The sequence below is a fragment of the Rhea pennata genome, chromosome 9 (assembly GCF_028389875.1).
Source record: "Rhea pennata isolate bPtePen1 chromosome 9, bPtePen1.pri, whole genome shotgun sequence".
In the NCBI taxonomy this organism is placed as follows: Eukaryota; Metazoa; Chordata; class Aves; order Rheiformes; family Rheidae; genus Rhea; species Rhea pennata.
In genome coordinates, this window is record NC_084671.1 from 20,260,248 (window position 1) to 20,285,531 (window position 25,284).

A 25,284-nucleotide genomic window follows, 5' to 3' on the forward strand; every position below is an offset into this window, starting at 1 on the left:
AAGCAATTGCTGTGTTCCTAATCTTGTTTACTGAACTGTTAATACCTGCAGATGGGGACGTGCAGCTGTACTCCCTATGCTTTGTCCCACTTGCCAGCTCATTTAGACCCTTTCTCAGGTTATCTGGTTATTCTGAGTGCTGCGAAGGCTCCTGCAATATAGAGGATCAGAAGGTTAATTTGCTTCCCTGAGATCACATGTACCAGTCTGAGGTATTAGAGGAATGCCTAACTGGCCTTGGATGAGAGGGGCAGATTCCGCTACATGATATACACAGAGGACAAAAACTGCAGTCACAGGAGGAAGTTAACGCCTGTCTCATAGCGAACTTTCACGTAGCGGAAAGCGAGAGGATGAGCAGGGAAGTATCCATACCCCTAACAATTGCTCACAGCATTCACACTCAAAGACAGTATAATATTGTAATGAATTATTATCAAGATCTATCTAGTTTTGATCAGTTTAAACTTCTCACCTTCCCAAAGCAATTACCCTGTTCTCTGGTTCCAGCAAAAAATTGGCTGAAATCAAACTTTCACTGATTTGTAGCTGGAGAAGCTTGTTTAAAGGTCTTTGTAGACCATCTTGTAGCATATTTTAAATCTAATCTATGCTTCATATCTTCAGTTTGAGGATGTTTGAGAACTACAAATGATGTTCTTACAGTGAAAATGCAAGACACCTGGGTTGGTTTTTCTAACTGATGATGCCTAGCTGACCAATGCCAGGGTCCATCCTTATGTTGCAAAACTTCGTCTAAGTTTCAGATAACTTGTGGCAGGTTTTAGCAATGAGTGTTTTAGTGTGGTATTAAACTTAGTCAATGGACTGACTAGGAATAAGTTGGAATCAAGAAAGAAATCGATTTTTTTTTTTCTAATATCAATTGAACTTTATATTACATACTTTAAAGGGAAAGCTCTCCCAGGCTTTTTTATGGTAGACCTGGAGTTCTCCATTGTAAATGACTTGGATAACAGTGAAATGCCATGATCAAAATCTATAGAAGAGGATGAATTTCTGCTTGCTTAGCATGGCCTTTTTTTTTTCTTTCTTTTTTTTTTTTTTTTTTTTTATCATTAATTAAACATCTTTCAGTAAGTCAAAATTTAACATTTGGAAGCTTGATCTGCTTCTCTCTTTCTCATGAATATAAAGGGAATGGCAGTTGCATGGATGTATCCAGAGCAGCAAACCTTCTTATCAAACTCTGAGCAACTGCAGCCAGGTGACCTCATGACTGTGTTTGCTCCTTTGGAGGAAGTAAGGGTATGGTCTGTAGGCAGCATTGTATAATCTACTAAATATGAATATGCAAAAGAAACTAACAGTTGAACAGATTCAAAGGTAGTGTTATTGCTTTGATCATCTGTGCAATGAAAGAAAGTAGTTTTAAAATAAATCAGTAATCTACAATTTTTCATTTTTCATAAAATTAAATATAAAAATACTCTTAAAAATATGGTATCATTAGAAACTTTACTTTTTGCTTGCCTACAGTGAGCCTTCCCCCAACTGCCTCAACATACACCAGTATTTGTGATCTCTCTAGAGCTCTTTCTAGTTCTGCTATATAATCTGCCCTTACAAAGAGTATCTGGACTAGATTGTTGATTCAGACTCCATCTAATTACAGTAACCTAGGTGGCATTGGCTGCCTTATATATGGAATACTTGGTCCATTCTTTTCTGATTGCTCTGTGAAATGGATAGCATGAGTTGCCGTACATCTAGCTGTTTCGTAACTGAATTGCTAAGTGCTTAAAATCTTTGTTTCAAGGGCCCTGGTATGATGTGAATCATGCTATTTGTGAGAGCTATATGCTTAGGTATTCCTTAGCATTTATCCAGCCCCAAACCACGATAAACTTGTGTAGAAACACAGACTGACTGCAGGATTTCCCTTTTATGTTTTTATGCTTGGTCCTTCCGTTCTTCCTCCCAAATATATTTGCATGTTCTTCAGTAAGCACTGATTTGCAAATAACAAACGTTAAGGAGGTATACCCTTTTCCTACCTTTACCCTTTTTTGTAGGGAAAGACAGAGTTAAACTTGCTCCTAACTTTATTATTTTTCTTCCATACAAAAAGATTCCATGACCCTTGTGTATCTGAATCAATTTTCCTTTTCACAGCCTGTTTCTCCTAGGTTTTCAGTTTAAAATGAGTAATTTTCAGTTTAAAATGTATGCATCTCAAAGCTCTTAAGAGCATTCATGAGCTGAAGTTCACCCTCCATGTCACTGATGAGGAGTGGGCACTGCTTGCCAATGTTCCTTGCTGCTGCTAAGCTATAGCTATTTTTCTATTTCTTGGCACTATCCTTTGCCATATCTCCATTCTCATCATATTTCTTCTTCTTTCTTTCTTAGTTTGTGGCTCCTTCTCCAAGTTCCCTCTGCAGCAGCATGTCTGTGTTGGAGTTTGACTCTCTGGGATGGGTGATAGGAGTTCTTGAAGCACACCTCAACTGCTGCCTGAGCTTACTGGTGTGTCAGGTGAGCAGGTCTTGCATGGCTGAGCTAAGGAGGACTGAGGCAGCAGACAGGAAAGGTGAGTGTCTCTCTGGAAACACCCTGCTGTCTCACCCTCACGTACAAGACTCCATCCCATTAAGCACCCATAGCAATGCAGCTGTACTTGCTCTTCTGCTTGCTTTAGCCCTTGCAGGTTGGAAAAGAATATAGTATAAAGCTGCTACTTCTCCATCCCTGACTTTGTGCTGGTCCCAGCTAAGGGGTGGCCACCAGTCTTTTTAATCTTGTTGTTTTCTGTAAGGGCAAAGGAATGTTGTAAATGTCTAAATGGTATCTGTGGAACATTCCAGCTAAAACTTCATCTCTCAGGCATAATCTAACAGAGGGAAATAAGGCCGTTCATTATGTACAGTCTATCTGTTTTAGAGAGGGGGAATGCAGGGTTTTTAAGTATATTTATATGAAACAAGGGATGTTTTAGTCCTATTTCAAAACGGTAGTTTTCTTGGTTTTGTGTGTGAATTTATCAACAATGTGTTCTATTGTTTCAAAGCACGGTCTGAGTATCGTTAGGTTTAATGATCAGGCAGAAAGAGAAAAGAGCAAAAGAAACCGAGGGGAAGTAGAGAGGGCAGTGAAATGAATTGGTGGTTGGTTAAAGCATGCAGAAGCACTACGGCCCTTGACTGGAGGGGCTAGAAGGAAGGAGACCGGATCTGATAGCTGTTAATCCAAATGAACACAAGAGGGCTACAGTAACATTTTTTCTTGATGGAAGTAGAATTCTGTATGGACCTTTATTAACGTTTACCTACCTTTTGGCCTGATCTTAGTTTTCTACAGCTAGGAAATGGAATAAAATGCTGCTTGACACCCTTTAAGTGCTTGTGTACCCCTGTCAATTCAGTGCAGGCTATAATGGTTTGAGAATACAAATTTTACACTTCTTAATACTTTAAACTGCTGAAATGTTGGTGCTACTTACTGAATATGCCATTGCTGGTGATAAGTACAAAAATTGTGACAGTGAAATATAATTCTGTATGTTCCTTAGGGATCTGAATGTTCTGTCTTGCGCTTAAGTTCTGGGGGATTCAGATCTTGTGAGGAAATGGCAAAAAGGAGTAAATGAAATGCAGGGAAAAATTGTCTAGAAAAGTACAACCCCCTGCCTAGTAATCAAGAGCAAGTGTTAGATTGTCTTTATTGATCCAAAGTACAATTAAAAGCTACCTCCTGCAGTTGAATATAGATTGAGCTTTTACATTTTTTCTTTCCCCTGTGGACCTAGTATTGAGTGGAAAAAAAAAAAAAAAAAAAAAAAAACCTGCACAGCAAGTCTCCTGTAGAATCACTCAGTGTTCATGAACCTGAACTCCTTGGTTCACAACGGTCCGCTCATCTGAAATAGTCCTTGGCTCTGTGTGCATGACAAAAACTCCCTAGCTTAGGGGAGTTGTTTAGATGCTGAAAAATGAGACCAAGGCGGGTGCTAGGTAGAATCAGTGTAAATGGTGAGTGCTGTGCTTCATTTGTTGTGGTACTGTGTGAGCAAGGAGACTTCTTTCTGTAATACAAGGGTGTTTTTTCAGAAGGAATTGTTGCAGCTTTTCAGAAGAAAGCTACATTTTGTTCTCTTTCTGTTATTCTTTAGACAGCGGTTTCTGTCTCTTAATACATGACCTGTTAGGTTTCATTGTTTCCCTGAAAATGTACTTGGAATATAATTTTGCAATTAACTGTAGATCATTAGTGAATGTGTAGTTTTACCTATATGGCCCAAAATTAGCTTCTGCAGCCCTTAAAGCGTGAAGAAGTTAATAGGGCCTTGTGTAAAACTTGTTGCAGGTTTAGGACTTCATCAGTCCATGGCATCTGACCTTTTAACAAAGACATCTGTTCAAATAAATAATGTCCAAATTCACCAGAACTTATTCCTAGGAGCTAGAAAAGCATCTCTATGCACATGAAACTCACTGAAGCCACTGTGACTCTCGATGTGAACATTTCTTATTTCCGAATGTGATAGCTGCTAGAAGAGTAGAATGCAGACCTCGAGGCTGCAACATCCAGTAGGGAGGAAAAAAGAAAAAAAAAAAAAAAAAGCTGCCTGCCTTAAAAGCCTTTTCAAAGGCCCCTTAAGGAAGGGATATGAGCATTTTCCACCAGGCAAAGATAAAATCCAGAAGAGAAGGGCCTCCATCTTTTTGCAGCCTGTTTTGAGTTCGTGGAATAACTTTGTGTTACTTTGCAAGCTTTGGTGTCCAGATTAATTAACGTGGCCTAAGGGAAAGACCCAAAGGAGTTGGGAAAGACCCAGATTCCACGGTGAGGAATTTGCCTGGCTTGCTGTGCTCTCCCATCAGTTTACCTGGCACAGCCATTCTCCTGCATCCCCCATTCCCCTTGCTATGCAATGCTGATAACCATCAGTAGTTTCCACTAGGAAAGTTTGAGCTATCATTTTTATTACAAGTTTATGCAGGCACACTGTGCTAGTGGTGGTGAGGAACAGGAGAATTCCAACTATCTATGACTTCTAGTTAGTCATTAAGTACAGTCTGGCTTTCTGTGCTGAAAAACGTCAACCTGGGCATGGTCTTATATTTGCAGTCTTTCTTCTATAGGGCAACAAATTTCTTAACTCTGCTGCTAACTTTCAAGATTGGCCATAATATGTTAATGTGCACTGCATGCACAATGTATTTGCTGCTGCTTCTTTCTGATATACTTGTAAAAAACACAAAAACTCATTCTCTTGAGTTCAAATTAGGTCTTTACATAGAAAAGTAAGATTATTGCAATGAGATTGTTAAGCAAAAAATATTATTGCCCATCACTGGAGTAAACGGGAGCATACAGCTATGTGGGATGTAGGCTACTGAAAAGAGTTGTTTTCATTAAACTTTTTTTTTGAGGGAGGAGGGAGAGGAATGCTCAGCCATTAATTTATAAGTTTTTTTTGAGACAAATTGAGAAAACATTGATACCCTGCATCTCCAATACAGCAAGCTGTGGTGTCTGCATACTTGCAGCACAGGTCAGTCCAGTTCCAAGTGTGCATGCCTAGAGTACCAGCTGGCTTTCAGAGACCAGGCTTTCCAAATTCTGCTGGTGATCTCAGTGGACATCCGTTGCTCACCAACACTGAGGAACATTTGGGTTTTAACTGCAGAGTTGGCTCTCTGCCATTCTGGAGAAACCAGATGTTTACCCCTGGCGGGAGGTAGTATTCCTGCCTTTCAGCATAGTTAGCATGGCAGCTTTTGTGGCCTGTTTACTCATCTGAGCTACCTTTCAGAAAACCTAGCAAAAGGTTTTGTTCTGCTTTATCAGATGCTGATTGCAATAAGCATGTATTCAGCGAGCTCACTGACAGCAGGATAGAGCCCCAGCAAAGCCAGTGGGGCCAGTGCTGACAGACGTTCTTGTGGCATACTGTGTGCTGCACCGCAGCTGAACAGTAAAAGGCAAATTTTCTTGTGGTCTGTAGTTACTGCTGTGTTACAGGCCTAGGATGTGCAGTCAGAAAGTAGAGGCAAGCAAGCAAATGAAGTATTTGTGAGATCTGTAGGGAGCTGGAGCTCACATTTCTTGTGTTACATACCACAGAAGTAAAACAGAGCACTAGTCTGCAGCAACACACTGAGCAGCATGCAGCTTGCTACCTGGCAGAACTGGGTTGAAATACAGAGAAATTAGAACTGAGCAAGTAGCAGTAAAGGAGTCTAGGAAAGGTGTGTCTATACAGACCAAGTTGTAGCTTAGGGAGAAGAAGGACTGTGCGTGTGCAAGCAAATGCATGAATTACCTCCATGCTGCTAAATGAGAGAATAAGGATCACACCTCTTCATAAATATTCATACTGACCTGCATTCTGTATGGTTAAGGGGGTATAGTTGGAAGAGTGATTTAGGCATAGGTTGAAGTATAGATATATGCCTAGAAACCTGCCTCCCTTAGAGGATGAAATCTGTTTACCAGTGATAGTGTTTTCTCGCTGTAAAATCAGTTATTTTTTTTTTTGATGTTTTTGAACACCCTATTTCTGTTAGTTATAAAGATAGTTCTTCCTTCTTTTCCCTAAAAACATGAATTCTTCAAAATTTTCAGGGAGAAAAACAGGAAAAATTCTGAAGGTTTTCTGGAATAGGGATATCATCCTTCCTTCCCTTCTCACTGTACTCTTGCAAACAAGTTTTTCCAGCTGTGAATGGACTTCAGCCCAGCTTGGCCTCCCAGCTGTGCACACACAGTCGCTTTTGTCAGGGGGTCATGCCGTGTTGCCCAAGCACACAGGCTGAAAGGGGTTGACCAGCATTGGCTGCTGTTGACACCACGCTATCCCCCAGCATCTCTGAGCTCTTTCAGGTTTCTCTTTTTCTCTGATGACTTGGATGCACCCGGAGTCACGTGCAAAAGCGGGGCGCTGCAGTCAGCGGCTCTGGCTGTAGCGGATGGGAACCATACCCCGAGCCCAGACACACCAAAGGTGGGGTTGCGCGCTGGGGAACATCTTGCTGTTAGACAGTAAGCAATTAAACTTCCTCCTTGTTAAATGCTTCCGTGGTGCAGTGTGTATCCAGATCAGGCCCATGGTAAGAGCTCGAGATGCCAGAGGCTGCGTTTAGAGCGTTTGATTCACATGCTGGGCTGGAGGATGTTGCGTATGCTTTTGGCAGCAGTTCCTTATCAGCAAATCCTTGCCAGAGGTTACAAGGATTTGCTGATCAGCTGGCAGAGCTGCTTGTGCAAGTGCTTTCTAATCTGGCTCTCTTAAAAAGAGCAGGTTGGCAACGTCCAGCGTTTTAAGATACTTAAGCTAACCCAGTTTTGACTGAGGTGGGCCACAAGGTAATTGTGTAGCTCCATCAGCAGATCTGAAGGGTGCGAAGAGGGGAAGGGATGGAAAGAAGTAGCTGGAGCCACGACAGGATATGAAGTGCGTTTTAATAAAAACGCTGGTTTCGCCGGGACGAGAAGGGCTGCCTTTGAGCAGTTCTTAAGGCACGTAAGGGGGGATTCCTGGGGTTGGGCAGTGCGGCGGCAGTCCCGGCCGGCCCTCCCCGCCCTCAGCGCCTTCGCCTCTGAGGAGAGGCGCCCGCGGGCGCTCTGCCGAGGTGCCCCGCTGGTGCGGCTGGGTGCGCCGCTCCCTCTTTCAGTCACCGAGCCGCCCGTCTGCCCGCGCTGCTTGTCCCAGCTCTCCCGGGAGCGCGCGGAGGGGAAGCGGCGGCCGGCCTGGCCGCCCCCTCCGGGCAGCGCGGCCGCGCGAGGCGGCCAACGGCCGCGCGTAACGGCCGCGCGTAACGGCCGGCAGGTGCCGGCAGGTGCGCGCGGCGGGGGCGGGGGCGGGCGCGCCCGGGGACTTTCCTGCCGGGGCATTGTGGGAAGGCGGGATGCGCGGCCGCGGCCTCACCTGGCGCGGCGGCCGCCAGCAGCCGCGCCGGGCCCCAGCCCGCCGCCGCGACGCCATGGTAAGTGCGCGGGGCCGCGCCGCGCCGCCCGGCGAGTGCGCCCCGCCGGCCGGGCAGCCCCCGCGGCCTCACGGCCCGGCCCGGCCCGGCCGCGCCGCGCCGCGCGCCTCCTCCCGGTGCCCGGGCCGGGCTCGCTGGCGCCTGTAGCTGCGCGGCCGCCCTCGCCCCGCCGCCAGGCAGCCGTGCCCCGGGGTAGCTCGACCCTCTCCGGCTTGCTCCGGAGACCGTCCGCTGCTTCGGCATCGCCAGGGCGCTCGTCAGGTTTCGCCGCGGGTGTTCGCTTCCTGGGAACCGAAAACCGACGGATGCGTTTGTACACTGCTCAAAAAACAGAGTTCTGGCAGAGATGAGTTTCTAAACGTTAGTCGTTCTGCAGGAGTTCTGGCAACCTGAATATTGCTGTCCTCGCACTCGTTAGGGTAGAGAGCAGACACTGAGACCAAGCGTAAACACCTCATTTGTGTTCCCAGCCCTGGAGAAAAAGTAACTTTGATTCCTGAAAAATCCATTTGTTGGAATGAGCTGACGTGCCTTTCAACAGGTATAAAAGCTCTTCTTTAAAAAGTGCTTTCTAGCTTGCTTGTTAGGGCTGCCTCAGTTGTTCTGGGAAGCTGAGATACTATTTCCAAGGGAATTTTAAGAAGGTTACACTTGTTCTAAGGAAACAAATGTTTTATTCATCGTTTCCTATGTTGAGCCGTTGGGGAGGACCTCAGGTCACACTGAAAACCTTCCATAGGCAACCAGGAAAGCAAATCTGATATATAGAGATTTCATAAAGTCTTCTGTAACTTAAGGAGCGGAGGTTCTGGTCAGTTCTAGTATCTGGAGAGTATCGAGTTTAGTTTTGTTTTAACTGACTGAAGTCTAAATGGTGCAGTTTCGGGCTGCGGGTTTTCTTATGATAGGAACATTTTGGAGGAGTGCTTTTCCAGATAGGTTCCCTGGTGTCTTAAAAGCTGTGATCTTGCACATCAGTCTTGCCTCTATCTATCTCAGCTGCCTGTTCCAATGGCAGTTGCAGAGCAGTAGTCTTTAAGACCTCTACCTTTGTCAAGATTGTCTGAAGCTGCTTAGTCAGGTTCAGAAATGAAATGATCAGAGCATGTACCATCTGTGTGTGGTCAGAAGAGCCTTGTTTTGGTTGGAACCACAGCTGAAAAAACTCATCTACATATACTGGGGTTCATGATAAAATGGTGAGCTTGCATTAGAAGTAATGTATTTGTGTGAAAGAGACGGTTAGTGGATCTGGTTCTCTTTCGTGTGTGTGGTATATTGGCAGACAATCCACGTGTGCACCTAGGGTCCACATCTGGGCATCAGTGGCAGCAGCCTCTTGTCTTAGCTCAGATCAGCATGGCATGTGGGCAGCAACTCTCCGGTTTAAAGGGTTACAGCGCAGGATCCTGCAAGGAAAGCCTTTAGTAGTGACTATTCAGAATTGTCCTTGTCACACTTGGTGGTTTGCTGAGATCAGAAAAAAGTTGCTGTGATTATCTTTTTGTTAAATGTGACAGCTGACATCCTCAGAATAATGGCTAGATTTTCCCCAAGTAGAACTATGGATTCTCAAGCAGTAAGATGGTCAGTGGTTCCTCTTAATTGAGAAACCATCTCGTTGCTTGGTAATTCAGAGTTTGGGCAGGTTCTGTGAGCCTGCCCCGGGCTTCTGTCTTGCACAGTGTGCCCACTGTGTACATCTGTAATGTGAGTTACCAGTAGTGCAACTGAAAAGAAGCCTCTCAATTCTTGTTCTTTGGGGACCAAATTTTTATGTTTGGCTCTGTCATCAAAAGTGGAACTGGTTTTTTGTTGTTGGTGGTGGTTTTTGTTCTTCCCTACCCATTAGTTAAGCCAGAATGCACCTCCTCATACACGTAGGTCTAATTTACCATATTTAGAAAAATGTGCCTGTCATTACATTTGTATATAGAACATGCACAATAATGGATTTATGGATGGCAGAGCAGTCTCCACACCTTAGGCCTGCATATATAACCTTTCTGGTTACACCCTGAGACAGCCCTGCTCATTCATTTCCTTTCAGTAAAGCTTATGTAAACAAGTGGAGCTCCTATTTTGCCCTTGACTGTCAGTATGGGAGCTGATTTCAGGGAAGCTGATCTCAGAAGTCTCAGAAATATGGTGCATGCACTTCACAGATGCCAGTTTTTTAACGCACTCGTAATGGTCCCAAAGGAGCTTTGCTCACAATAGTGCTGTTTATTGACGATTTGGAGACTGTCTGTTGTATTTATTATTATAGTTTTATAAGGTGTGTATGCATTCTTACATTTTTTTTCTTTTTCTGTGGTCACAGTACAAACACTTGCTGGCATAATCATGTTAACTAGTGGTCTGCCTTACTCTGCTATTGTAGAAACCCATGTTGATGGAAGGATGCTTTTGTCAGGGTACTCTTTGGGTTAAAATTCCTCTGTCATCCAGTCTCCGTGAAGGGGTTGTTACATGGTGTTACAAATCAAAAAACAAAAGTCTTATCCAGACTGGCAACCTGAGAACTTTCAGTAAGGCATTTAAACTCGCTCACAGTAGATCACTTCCTCTTGTTTAGAGTTTATAGTTGTGCTTGCCACCTGTATCATATGTTTTGAGATCTGAGTGGAAGGTACTTGTGCAAATGGTACCGTATCTTGGCAAGAAAATTGTTTTGGTGGAAAAGCTCTGTTGCAAATTTTCAGAGAAGTTTCAGGAAAGAGTCTGTTTAGCAAAGCTTGCTTCGCATCCTGCTGAGAAAGACTGATTTTCTGCCTAGCTACTGCTTTGTGCAGTGCATTTTTTTTAAAGGGCTTTTCAGAAAAAAAGACTAGATTCAGCTCCCTGCCATAAAAAGGCAAGTGTTATGGATGCAGCTGACACTGTATGGTTGCAGCAGAGAGAAACATACCATGAAGGGTTGCCCTCTGAATAGACGGAGAAGGCAAAGGGCAGGGAAAGAACAGAGAGGAGAAAATGATTTGTTTCCCCACGGACATACATTGCTGTAGTCTTCCGTGCCTGTAAGTATTGCAACACCTCGATCCTGCCACCTCAGTGTTATCAGAGTTTGTCTGATAATAGCACATGGCTCTGCTTGCATAGCTTTAAGCACAGAACTAGCGCCTACATTGTAAATGGCCTGCTTCCTTTCTACCTGTGATTTTCATCAGTACAGTGCGAAAAAATCGGTACCTCTGGACATGATCTGAAACCCAAAGAAAGATCGGAGTAATCCCACCAAGGAATAGGATAAGTCTAACAATTTATTTGGCCTGCATAGAGAAAGAATTGGTAAGCGACCTTTCTACTTACCGAGAAATCTGATACTAGTCCCTGATCTTGAAGCTTGAGCAGACATATTTGAGAAACTGCAGTCACTTCAACACACCTGTCTGGTGTCTGGAAATAAGCTTTCAGTTATTCTGAATATTGACTTCACTGACAGTTTCAATACCTCTTAATTGGTAAAATAAACACAGATCTATAAAAATGTTTTCATTGTTGCACAGGATTTGTTACCGAAGACTGAAAGAAGAACCTATGCTCTCTAGATCTTGCCTGCTTTTTTTCCACTCTGTGATATGGCTGTGTATCTATTGGTCTAGCAAAGATGGCAAACTTTCCCTCCAGGAATCTTTAAGTCTGAAAGACAAGAAGGGCAGCAGATTGGAATAGACAAGGGAGGGGAAAAAATTGCACATAATTGAATCCTATTGTTTGAGACAGTGTTCTGCACAAAATTAGTTCATGTAGTATTTCGTTGCTTGTTTATCTTGTAGTGAACTATTACTGTGAGAATAGATAATGGTAGTGGCACTCATTTGAGAAGATCCTGAATAGATGGAGACTTTTCAGTTTGGAAAGAGATGGATACAGGGGAAATGAAAGAAATGTATAAAATCGTAAGTGGTATAAAGAATGGTTCCTAACAAGAAGAGTCAGACTGCATCCTATGAAATTTTTAGGCATTAAATTTAAATAAAACAAAAGGAAATACTTTTTTTCACTCAGTCTAGATGGAAGCTTTTTAATCTTTTGCCAAGGAGTGCTGTAGGTTTCAGATTTCTTAGAAGTTTGTAATCCCTGACTGGTGACGTGGACTTCTTCCAACTATGGTATCTCTTGAGTACTCCTGATTGTTGCAGAGTCCCATTGTTACACTGGAGACCACTCTAGGCTTGTTGACCATACACGAATTGCAATGTATACTTCACTATCTGTGGCTGGGAAGCTCATTTTTGGAGAGCAAAAGAAGAAATGTCACACAAGATCATCAGCTGATCCTTTGCTTAAGTACATTTTTTATACTTTCACAAATAAGGAAATTTGTAGGCATGTCTCAGGAATTACTAGGATGTAGTTACTTTGGGGTAGGCAAATGCAGGGAGAAGGTTGGAGAGGTGATGGGAAGCTTTTGCCTCTGGCATATCTGACTGTATGAGAACACAGCTGGGTAATGAGGAGGCAAGAAAATGAGGCCAAGCTTGTGGATCATGTAAGATGTTTGTGCCTTGGCTGCTCTTGCTTTTAATGGATGCCTTCAGAAGGTCTGTGGGATGGCTTATAAAGATTGGGATTTTTAAGTAATTAGAATAAGATACAGAAAAACAGCAAAGTATCAAAATGATGCAGGCATTGAGGAGACTGCCTGATCAGAGATGGCAGACAGAGCTGCTCCTCTCTGCAGTATTTATAAGATTCATGTTTTGTCCTCATCAGGCATTTATGTGAGCCAGTTGTTGTCTTCCCACTGGTGCCTAAATTAAAACTTTGCTGCTCTTGTGAAAACAAATCTTCCTGTACCAGCTACTAATTACAATCTATGCCCTTCATTTTCCTACTGTCCTATTCCTGCAGGCTGTCCTCTGCCTTTCCCTGGTTACTTTGAGTGTATACATTGCTGAGTGGCCAGGCCTGGCCTTTGCAGTTTTGCAAGTGTTGCAGAAGTTTGAGAAGGCTTAAGACACCCAGTCATGCACAAATCGGGTTTATTTGTGAGTAGGAATACATCATGCAGAGCCAGTGGGGTAGGCTGGAAATATCAAAATTTACCTTTGAACGTTTGAAGGCAAGCATGACAGGTCTTTCTGGGCAGACATGTCTTTCTGGCCTAATGTGCCCTCAGTTTATGTTTCTCAATACCACAGATTTAACCCCTGGTGCTGCATCCTCTGATATTTTTTCTTCTCTGATTAGATGAATTCATGTAAAGTGCTCGTCTGCTATCCTCTGTTCAGACCTAAGCAAGGTCCTCCTCAAGAGGAGATAGGGCATTAGAAGTCGTATTGGGCAGCCAGTAAATGTCTATTACTGGCATATTGGTTGCCACCGGGACTTGAAGGTGGGTTCTGTCAGCTGCTTTTAGTTCTCAGGAGCTCATGATCTAGTGTAGCAATTTCTGCATGATTGTCACCCTTTGCTTGGCCCCTGGAGGTGAGTAATAGATGCAAAGCACAAAGAAATGAGACATCGAATTGCCTTTATGTTTGATGAAAATGCAGAAATTTACCATATTCCGCCTTTGTGAACTAAATGCTGCAAGGTGAATGTGTGAAGTGTGCAGTGGGTGTCTAGTTGTCTAGTCCAAGCTCTGGAAAAACCATGAGGGTGGCTAAACAACCTACTACAAAATGAAACTCAAAACTCATAACCATTAGGCTGTGGAGTGTAATGGACTTCATTCTCTTCCCAGAATAATGCATATTCTACTTGGTGTCTCTTTCTGGATTTGATCTCTCCTACATAGCTTATTAGGTATCAGGTCCGACCAAAACAGGAAAGAATATAAAGGCGAATGTCACAAATGACCTGAACTGAGAAAGGCTAGTCCAGTAGCTGAGGTAGTAGTCACAGACTCAAATCCAATTCCTTGCTTTACTGCAGACTTCCATTTAGTATTATTCCTCTCTGCTTCTGACCCCGTTAGTTAAACAGAGGAGAGCATATTACAGATAGATGGTAAGCTGGAGGGTGTGACTACTGAAAAGCAGCCAATTAGTTTTCAATTTTAGTTCATTATTAATCTGTATCTATGCTTATTTAAGCTATGAAATAAGGCCTTTGCAGACCTGTCTCTTCAGAGATGTATACGTAATGACCCTGTGTAGAGCAGCAAATAGCTGTGGGTAGGGGCTAGGGCCTCATACACATCCTTTCCACTAAGTCTCATGGCAAGACCTGCCATATAGCAGAATAACTAGAATAACTGAATTTGGCCCAAAAACTTGCAGTCAAACAACTTTAATTCTGGAGGCAAAATTTTGGGCCAGTATAAAGCATTTATGAGATTCTGTACTCCACCTCTCCCTTCCCTAAACAGTGGTTGCTTCTTTCACATTTAGGTTATTAAATCCGTGTTTGTTTTTTCCTTAATAAAAAAAAGTGTCAATTCAAATGGAAAACTGAGATTTTTCTCTGTTGGAAAATGGAATGAAATGCTAAATGAAGTACTTCAGTGTTTCCAAAAAATGACTCGCATTCTCTTTCCAAGTCATTCACAAATATGATCCAAAAATACAGGTACCTTTGATCCTGCTGGAGCTCAGATTTTCGCCTTGCATCTCTGCTGAGATGATGCATGAGAGCTGAAAGAACCTGTGCTAGGCTGCTGCAAGACCGGGAATGTCTCTGTGCCACCAGCACTGCCACCTTCGGTGGGAGCATTTGCTAGCTGGCTGAGGAGCTCGGGCCACTCTCGTATCTCTCCGTTGTGGCCCCGCACACCAGCACAAAGCTTGTAAGCTTTGCTCCTGGAGGCAGGGGAAACCACTGCAGGACTTTGCAAGTAACTGATGGAAGTAAACGGGAAATGAGAACAGAAGAGGCTGCAGCTACTGCCAGAGCCCGTTGGGCTGGAGTTTTGCTCTGTTTCTTCACAGTGTTCGAAGAATAGCCTGGGAGATGGTTTCTTGTGATGATAAAATACACTGGGGCTAGCGTGACTCACAAGCTGTTCAGCTTCGTTTAATCCTCTGCTGTGAAAATGTTTTTACAAAACCCCACAAACCTGAAACAGCCTTGACACTTCCCCTGCCTTCTGCTGAGTCATTTCTTTGGGGACAGCTGTCAGCGATTTGGTCAGCCTCTTACCCGAGCTGCCTCCTCATAGCAGCCTGACATTTTTTTTTTTTTGCTGTAACAATGTACAAACAAATAAAAACAGCCCCGAGACCCCCCCACCCAGGAGGCAGAAGGGATGTGATTATGTAGTTCATAGTTGTTCTGAATGTCTTCAAATTATATTGCTTTCTGTGAGGGCAGCTAGTGAGCATCACGGCAGCTATCAGGCTCGGGTGCTGAGGCTGAGGGTTTCCTGTTTTTCTGATTCACATTACTGTGGTGCTGTCACTGGGCTATTCTCAAGTTGCAGAAGTCAGGGTTTATGCAGACTCCCTGCCTGGATTTGTTCTTGCTTATTGCCTGTAGACTGGAGTAATTCACTTACATGAATGAAAAAGTACCAGTTGAAAAAACTGAGAATAATTATCCTTTGTAATACCTGGACATCGTTGCATACATTTACATCTTGGAGATTTTAGGAGCTGTTTTAGAGGTTTTAGGAGCACTCTTGAAAAACCTGTCTTGGCTCCTCTTTTCTATGAAACGCTAGAAAAAACAGACTTCCTTATTGGAAGGAAACCAGGAGCCCACCAGGAGGAGCGCGCAGGCTGGTCTTTATTGCAGGGAGGGTGTTATTGCAGGAGTGCTACCAATTTATGAGGCACAAGCCGGGATGAGGAGGATTAGAGCTGCTGAACCTGCTGGAGGCGGTAATAAATAGGAGTGGAAGGATGAGGGACGTGCAGTATGGTGCCAGTGTCACTGCGTCTACCCAGCAGCTACCATGGTGCCAGAGACCCACCTGGACACAGCCTCAGGGACTAAAAAGTTCCTCATCGCTGTTGTTTTCTGGCCCCAAGGTAGGGATTGAGAGTTAGAGGCTTCAAGAGGCTTTTGGCTCAGAACTTGAGTTCAGCTACACTGCTTCAAAATTATTAGTTTTATTTAACTCAAGTGAGCCTATCAAGAAGGTTATCATCAGCAGGATCAATACTGCAATATAGTGCAAATATCCTTTATCTCTCATATGCCAGTCAATTTAAAAATTTATTTCAGTTAAAAAATACAGGTGTTTTCTGCATCAAGTGAAAAATAAAATCAATGTGTAACTATAGTCACATGTGACTATACTGATCTGGCACAGGTTTTATTACATGAACTTTGAATGTGTTGTTCAATAGAAACCATTCAGAAATTTTCCTATTGAGGTGACGCTGGAAAGAATTCCAGGCCAGTTGTGCAACCATACTGCATTTTGGTTTTCTTCTGTTGCTGTTTTTCATTTTTTTTTTCTTTTTTTCTGCTTTGCTTTCAACATACAGTTTAAAAACGTGTTTTACAGTTTGAAGTTAAGATGCTACAGTATTTAACACATACATGTATTGACTGCAAATAAAAGCTTTAGTAACAGAGTAAACATGCAATGAAACATTTTTATTGAAGAAGCTTGTTTCTTTGATTTTACAAAATTGCTTTAAAAGCATATATGTAGTCACTAAGCAGAAGGGGGCCTTGTGCATTAGAAGTATTCCAAAATGCCTGTAATTCAGTATTTTAGTATTCTGTCTATCCTTGGCTTGTTTAGATCGTTAGTATGTTGGGTGGCTGGTTGTCCATTCAGTATGTCGTTTTCATTCCACCCTAAAAGCCTGGCTTTCCGAGCCACACATCTGTTCACAGTAGCTCTGCATTTTTCTTGGAAATATTTTCAATATTTACTCTTTGCCCTCCCCAAAAAACACTAAACAGAATATTCTTTAAATATTTTGAATTGGAAAAGAAAGTCATCTAATGACTGAAATAATTTGGATGTCCATTATTTTTTAAAGAAACATTTTAGTGAAAGCGTTTTTATTCATTTTCAGATATCTGTGTGTTGTAAAAAAATTTCTGGACAACTGTCTGTGTTGGAAAAGATATTTTGTGTAATAAGAAGGAATAACAAATAGTAAAGGATAGGCAGATTATGAACTCAACTAGACTAAAACAGTATGAAAAGGAAAGGCAGACTTCAAGGGACCCAGAATGAGAGATCTGGTTAAGCTAAAAAGAGAACACTATGATATAAAGTCGCTTTGTTTCAACCAGGTACGGCCAGTCAGGCTGGTTTCCCGCAGGCACTCTCAGCGGCGGTGGTCAAGTCAGCTGCCAAAGGTGTGGCTTTTTTCTCCCATTTCCTTTTTTGTGGTCCATGAGTTTTTCTTTATTCATACCTCATGTATTGCCTTACCTGTTGCCCCACTGTTACCTGCAGCCTACAAATCAGAACTCGGAGTTTTAAATTCGACCAAGCTCGCCATTTTAGGATAGTTGTCCATCATTTGCACTTACTAGTTAGTTGTGAATTCAATTTCTGTTTGTCAGAGGTGACTTCGATTGGGGAGAGGTCAAGGCTCTTTAAGCTGAATTTAGAAAGGTTACAGCTGAAGCGCAGAGTTAAAGAACTGCGTGAGTGGTAGAGTTGCCTAGTTGAGCAGATTCTTGCAAGAACTCAGTAAAAAAGTGAAGCCCTGCTCCTTCCTGAGTCCTCCAGCTGCCAGTCTCCCCCTCTGCCCTCCCTACTGTCCCATCCTGGAAGGAGGAGAAGCATTTCTAGCATACATTCTTCTTGCAGTGGGGGGGGGGGATTAGATTCTCGCTGCACTGACCCTTGAGTTTACCTTGTAGGAATAAATGTGGCATCTTTTAAATGCTTTTTTTCATTAGACTATAAACACAAAGAATGGGAGTGAAAAAAAACCCGCTTCGTGGAAATGAATGTTTCCACAATCAAGGACAAGGAACATATAAGCTATTAGATTTGTGTTTATGCAGTGCTGCATCATTTCCAGGTTTATTGGTGCATCGGAATCTTTCCAGTGAGCTGTAATGAGAGGAATTACGTGAATGAGAAATGTGCTGTATCATATCAACGTGGCTGGGCAGAGAAAAGCTGGCCTGAATGAAGTATCTATAGAAATTTGATATTAAGACTTATAGGAATTAAGCAATTTAATCTCTTGAGAATGTAATATTGTTTGCCTCCCAGCGCATTCTCCAGGTTGAGTGGAGTTTAGAAATTAGAAGAAGGAAGAAGAATCAGAAGAGGGAAAAAAAACAGTATTGTTTTCTTCTAGGTATCTGCAACTTTCTAATACGCTGCTTTATTACAGGAGGTCTCAGCCAATAATATATACTTAGGCTTGAGGGTGGTGTATATTGTTTTGTTGCGTGTAAAATTAGCATGGGGATGGGTTACAGTAATGGCTCTTACCTATTTTATAGCAGTAAATATTTCAATAATTGTAGAATTGATTATGGGGTATGCAGTTATATATTGCATGTGAAATAGAGCATGGTATAGAAGGCCGAGGAGACCAGATATTTGAAGCTTGTGTTTGAATCTCAATGCATTAACAAGTATCAATGGATATTTTCTGATTGCTTCAGGAAGATGCTGCCTTTTACTTATGGAAACGTACTAATCTTGGTGAAAAATCAACAGCATCTTTAGAAGAAACTTAGTGGACTTCAAGCAGTTTTAAATGGAGAGCAGTTCAGTTTCTTGTGAGAAGCATAACATGTTGAAGTCAATCTTCAGAAAATGGAAATAATGTTTGTGTTTAACCTGTTGGAGGTATATAGTTGCTGTCCTAGAGATATATGTATTACTTGTAGGCATTCAGATTTTAGGTCCCGTGGGTCCGACAGTTGAACCTAAACTAGAATACAGTGGCATTATCTTCCTCTGTTGAAGCACTGCAAACAAATACATTTCTGAGAATGCAGGAAACTGTCTCAAATGATGTGATCTTATTTTCCTGTACATGCTCACATCTTTACCAGAGATTCATTAACTCCCTGCACTTCCAGTTGAATCTGATCATCCTGTCCTATGTGATTCAACACATTTTGGATGTGTGTTTATCACATAGCTGCTAACTATGCCTTGTTACTCTCAAATGAACACCTGCTGGCCTGCCTCTTTGGAGCTGATGCTCTGCTTTTCAAAATACACTCATCTTAACAAAGGCTTTGAAGGTAATGTGCTATGCAGCAAGCCTTTCATTCATCTCGCTCCTGTTGGTGGACAAGCGTACAGACAATAAGTCCCTTCATTTACTGGAAAGGAGTATAGATAGTTGGAACATTACCAAGTCAAAAACCAATTGGTAATATGAACAGAGAAAGGCAAGAACGTAGTGCTTTGATCTTCCCTGTAATCAGACCATGTGTAATGCCAGGAGCATAATTATTTTTATTTAGCAAACTTATCTGGAAAAGTATTATAGTACTCAACACAAGGCAGCTACAAAATCCTTGTAATTTTATCAAGTGCATTAGTCTAATGATAGAAAGAATCATATTTGCTGCTGTAGCAATCTTGCTACCAGTAGACAGGAATATAACAATCTACCTGTCCCTAAAATGATCCCACATTTCATGTCTTTTCTAAAGTTTTCAGAACTCTTATCTCCAGATTACTCAACAGTTATGTTACTTATTAGCTAGAGAATAGTTCTGGATTATGAATAAATGTCTTGTTTCAAATCCATCTGCTCATTTTTTTTCTTTTATTTTTAACCTGGAGCTTCTATGGTGCGCTTTCCTGCTTTGACTTTACCAAAGTGCAGAATGACTTTTTTCTTTACAGAAATCTGCATTGTAATCTTCATAGTAATTATTGTACCTTAACTTTAATCCTTACTGGGGAGATGAAGTGATGGGGATGTGTCAGCACAGGGATAAGCTGAGGTGGAAAACAAAGAGGGAGAAAGAACTAAGATGTAGATTGAGAAGCTAAAGGGGAAGTGCAGGGCGAGGCTGATGGGAATGGGAACATGACAAGGAGCCTGCCAGCCCCAAGCTCTCTTCTGTAGTAAGTTTGCTAGGTTTGGGAGCAGGTGAGGAGGAGGATGCTCTTATCCTTCTGCCTAGCTCCTTGTGACCACGGGGGAAGCTCTGTCTCTTTGCATGGGACTGTACCCACCATGCACATGGCTGTGACTGCAGTTACATGTCCTTCCTGTGAGTCCACAGTTCTCTAAGCATTGTTACTGGTGAGAAAAGTGGAGGGGTGGGGTGCCTGTCAAAAAGAATGTTTTCTTGAGCCATTGAAAACATCTCTATCCTCATGAACGTTTTTTTTTTTTTCGTTTAGCAGAGATCCCATTGAGATGTATGGTCATCCTAAAATAGATTTCCCACATTGTCAAAGCCATATCTGAGCTGAGAGTAGATGACTTGCTAGGCTGCTTGTAGACATACTGTGGTCAGTTACTTTAATAATAAAAGTATTTGTATAAGTGTTAATTGATAATTTTCTCCTAAAAGCTCATTGGCTTTTAGGCCAATTTAAAAGATAACAGTTCTGTATCTCAATAATACTGCTAATGCTAAGCCTGAAAAATTATAACTGGCTTTAAAACTGAAATTTAGCAGAACGATACACATGCAGTGCTTTTTTAGTGTTGTAAAGTTCTAGGCCCTGAGGTTTGTACTTTGTCATCATAATAAACTGTGTTTCATAATCTGGTGATTTCTTTTGTAAAATTTGTCAAGCTCCGTTTCCAAAGTAGCTGGTTGCTTTCTTCTGCTTCTCGTAGCCTCTGCGTGGATCCTGGTGTTTTATTTGTGACTTGAAATGATCAACTCAAATTCCATGATTGAATAATGTGATCTCTGCTCCCCTGCTCAGCCCTCAAACCTCAGTGACACCATGTCTAAAACTCACAGTGATGTTACAGGTGGCTTCACTAAGAGCTCACAGGTTTCCTTAGTCACACATGGGCACGTTCTCCCTGCCACTATGTGGACAAGAGGCTGGCTGTGGTCCTGGCATTAACCATGTTGCTTTGTTTACTCTAGATACACTTTATACTGCTGTTCAGTCGACAGGGGAAGTTAAGGCTTCAGAAGTGGTACACGACGTTACCTGAGAAAGAGAAGAAAAAGATCACTCGAGAAATTGTTCAGATTATTCTGGCTCGCAATCAAAAAACAAGCAGTTTCATTGATTGGAAAGACCTCAAGCTTGTTTACAAAAGGTGTGAGTAATTTTATGAGAACATAAAACTATTATTCATATAAATACCATGAAAGCTAGAAGAGAAAAAGTAAATGCTCGCACTTTTTTTTTAAAAAAAGTGCTAAGTGCCAGAGCATGATAGTAGATCTCTTCTGTCTTGAGTCTAACCCCCCTGCACAGTTTCCCTGGATAAGTCAGCAAGGTAAATTGTTAGATGAAAAATACTTGTTCAATTTGTCAAAAGAAAAAAAATAGGATAATATAATAAGTACTAATGGTTGAAATTCTGTTGGAAGGCTTTAGGCTTTACTCCCCTTTCTAAATCTTTAAGATAATCGACTGAGAAGTGTATTAGGCATTATCAGACTCCTAAAAGGTTGCAAGAAGTGTTCTGAGAGTTTTTTCAACATTTTGTCAATTTTTTTTCTTTGAAGAAATTGTTAATTCCTGTTTACTTTTCTGAACAAATTTTTGGTCTCCAGTATGTGATGCTTAGCAACAAGTGCTTTTTAATCCTTGTGAAATTATAGTAAACAAGATTAAGCTTAAATATAGCATACTATACAAACTAAGCAGCATCTCCTATTTAGCAAAAAATTGAACACCTTGTGGTGCAATGATAGATGTAAACTTCTGATCAGATGCTATGACAAGTTGGGGCTCTAGCCACTGTACCAGAAAGAAAATTGGGTAGATTATTACTCCTATCTGAGGCTGATTTAAATGTAAAGTTTTGCTATGCTTATTAGTCGCTTGATAGCCTGCAAGCTTGCTGAGCTGTAACTCCTTCCACCTTTATTTTTACATATATATATATATATGTATATGTACATATATATATATATAAAATAAAGAAGAAATAACTCATTCCACAGTTAATTCACTCCGCTTGCCTATAAAGCTGCTGCAGCAGATGAGGTAGACCTCTGAAGTGTTCCTTGGTGTTCAGTTTGCTAAGAACCAGTGTTGGGATTCTAACATTCCAAAGATTTCTCACTTTGCAAGGGTAGCCTTTTTTTAAACTAAATTAATAATCTGTTTAACTTACTTTCTCTTTTTAAGTGTTACATGGGACACGGTGAGAAAGAGAAAAACAAGCTATTTTAGAGAGCAGATAGACATTATCTCTTGATTTGTTGCTTTGCAAAGAGCAAAGCACTGAGAATCCATTTGTTTGCTCTCATGTTTTTGCCTTTGTTTTTCCAGGTATGCTAGTTTGTACTTCTGTTGTGCAATAGAAGACCAGGATAATGAGCTCCTGACACTAGAGGTTGTCCATCGATATGTAGAGCTACTGGACAGATACTTTGGAAATGTAGGTTTATTTTCTGCCCCAAAATGTTAGTTTATCAGGCAGCCACAAATACAGTTATCCGTGGCTGCTCTGCTTCATGTTTCCATCTACACTGCTTGCCCTGATAGACTCTGCCTACCAAGTGGGACTCATTAGTAGAATATGTAATAAAATAATGCTGAAACTATCAAAAAAAAGTTGTTTTCCATCCTTTCTTCCAAAACAAAATCAATCTTGGTGTTTTGCATCTTCTTCTGGCAATAGAATTTGAGGGAAAAGCTAGAGGAAAATTATTTTTAAAAAGTCTGGGTGACAGTGTTCTAATTCTCCTTCCTGACATCTTCCGGTATGCTGGGGTTTTTTTGTTTGTTTGTTTGTTTTTGTTTTTTTTGTTTCATGATACTGTGTAAGAATAAAGGGCATGTACAAGAGGAGGGAAAAAAAAAAGAAAAGAAAGCCTGAAGAAGGTTCAAGTAAGTCTTTAAAGACTACAGGAGACCCATTTCTTCCATATATATTTTTGAAATTGTTCCCGCTGCCTCAATTCATGCCTTATCTAAATCGCTGTGCCATGACTCATGTTTATACAGTCTCAAAACAAAGAAGCAGTTGGTCACTGTAAGGTCACTAGGACATGGAATTTGTCTTGCACTGTGAAGCTATATGTGAATGTACGTAATCCATATTACATGTGCTATGTAAGACCAACTATAAAGTTAGTAGACTAGGATAGGAAGTCAATTGTGTTCTCTGAAACTCGATACAAATATTATGTGTTATACAAAATCTAATAAATAGAAAATCTTTAGCCTATGTTTGTTCAGAGAATAATGATTTATGTGTGCAGAAGCTGTAATACTGTGTAATATGCAGTATCTTTCCTCACTCTGCTACCTGCCAAAAGAATTCATATATTGAATATGCTTGATAATTTAACAGCATTTGGCCCTGTAATATTTATAATGCTGTAAAATTGATTTAAATGTGGGGTGGGGTTTTTTGTTCTGCCAGGTGTGTGAGCTGGATATAATCTTTAATTTTGAAAAAGCTTATTTTATTCTTGATGAATTTATAATGGGTGGAGAAGTACAAGAAACTTCAAAGAGGTCTGCAGTGAAAGCTATAGAAGATTCTGACATGTTGCAAGAGGTAAGACATAAAAGGCAAACATTTCATCTTTCTGCAGCCTCTTTGTTCGACCGGAACTTGAAATACAGCTATATGCTCCTGGTATTTGGTTATCCAAATGTGTGTTAAGTTCAGTTTCACAAAGCATAACGGTTAAGGTAGCAGTTACGCAGCACTTGAATTCAGCTGTCTTACATCTTATGAAATCAGCTGGAAGTTTCTTGCATTCTGCCACTGCTTTCTTTAGGTTAGCTAATACAGTTTCTTGGTCACTATTATTAAGAAGCAAGTTAAGATATATCTAAGATATTTATTTACTGTATACATACGTATGTGTAAATATGAAAAATTATTTCCCTAATAGTCTGGAAACAAATGAACTACCTATAGCATTTAAAATCAGAATAAGGGTATGCTGGAAACCTCTGCTTTTACCCATAAGTACCTATGTAGATTTTGTACAAGCCACAGGTGTGTAACCTTTATTCAAAACCATGCGGGAATTCTCTTATGTAACTTATATTGTTGAGTCAGGAATGGCAAGAGAAGCTGAATGTGATGGGTTTACTTTGTATTTCTGGATGATCTAATATTAAAGGAAATACCATGTTGATAGAAATATTATGTGAGCAGAGCCTTTTTCAAAGTGGTCTGGTATTTCAAAGTGGCTCATGCTCGTAGACCAGCTACATGCCAAGACCAGCTAGATATGGTGAGTTTAGCAATAACTGTGGTATGTTGTGATTTGAAGAACAGATTCTAAAAGGCCATTAAGCTTTTTGAAGTAGCATTATTGTTAAATTTCAATCTGATCTAATTCCATGCAAAACTGTAACTGCCTTCAAAGAGAACAAGGTTTGTTTCAAGACTTTATAGTATCCTACTTCACAGCTCCATAATGCCTCAATTGTTTCTTTCTTTTTTTTCTCCAGACAGTGGAAGAGTACATGAACAAGCCTGCATTTTAATGTTAAAATTACCTGGAGAGAGATCTGCTGTATGCACCTATAAAATACACGTATGAAATAGCTATCCAAAGTGCCAGATCCTCAGAGAAATACCAAAAACAAATAACTGAAGGGATTTATTTGTATAATGGTCAAGATGAAGGTCAGCTAATGTAGTAGCAGGTTTAACAGTTGCGTACCTGCATATACTGTATGTGAGTTTCTCAGAACTGTAATTACACTTGATTTACTCTCTCTTCCTTACTGGACTGAACACTTGTTTTATATGATGTCTTTTAGTGACAGAATTTGTCAAGCTAAAATGATATTCTGACAATACTTGGAAGAGGTATTTTTACTAGTTTTGGTCTGCTGCTGACTAAATGACTCTGGTTTTGTACAAATGTCCATTATTTTGAATGTAATGATTATTCTGGTCTAATAACAATTCTTCTTTCTAAAAATCAAGTTGTTGTGGACTCTGATTTCAGAAGCTTGTTGTGGACGTATTAACCCATCTAGCATAAGAAGAAACATGCTTCTTTATGGAACAGCTACTTTCTTTTAGCAGTGCTATCTTTCATTTGTTTCCTGCTCTAGTCTCCTAATAAGATAATTCTTAACTACTATTAAACCACAATCTGCACCTCCATGTGATCTAGAAGACTTCTCTGTCTCTAAGCAGGCCTCTCCCAGGTTTAGTAGTCCTTTTGTTCCTGCATGCAGATGGCCTATTTCTGTGTCTTTCCCTTTGTTTTCTTATCCTCTTATTCCCTCTGGATCTAGAGAAAAGCTGCAGCCTTTGGAAGTACATATCTTGAGAGTTGGAGATATCCTGGAGAGAAGAAATTAATCTGTAGAGATTTTAGGGTGAAGCAGATCTCATGTACCTGT

At 41.2% G+C, this 25,284-nt stretch overlaps 1 protein-coding gene across 1 annotated transcript; it reads left to right on the forward strand.

The window, feature by feature from the left end:
- Positions 1-7,888: 7,888 nt before the first annotated feature.
- AP1S3 (adaptor related protein complex 1 subunit sigma 3) lies at positions 7,889-24,821 on the forward strand. Its single transcript, XM_062582636.1, has 5 exons — positions 7,889-7,952; positions 20,862-21,040; positions 22,228-22,336; positions 23,327-23,464; positions 24,376-24,821. The coding sequence occupies exons 1-5, from the start codon at positions 7,950-7,952 to the stop codon at positions 24,409-24,411; spliced, it is 465 nt and encodes a 154-aa protein (XP_062438620.1). The 5' UTR covers positions 7,889-7,949; the 3' UTR covers positions 24,412-24,821.
- Positions 24,822-25,284: the final 463 nt, after the last annotated feature.

Bases quoted from the DNA above. Each gene is read 5' to 3' on its own strand.
- AP1S3 (XM_062582636.1), top strand. The intron at 21,041-22,227 runs GTGTGAGTAATT...TTGTTTTTCCAG, and splicing joins CTCAAGCTTGTTTACAAAAG to GTATGCTAGTTTGTACTTCT. The intron at 22,337-23,326 runs GTAGGTTTATTT...TTGTTCTGCCAG, and splicing joins TGGACAGATACTTTGGAAAT to GTGTGTGAGCTGGATATAAT.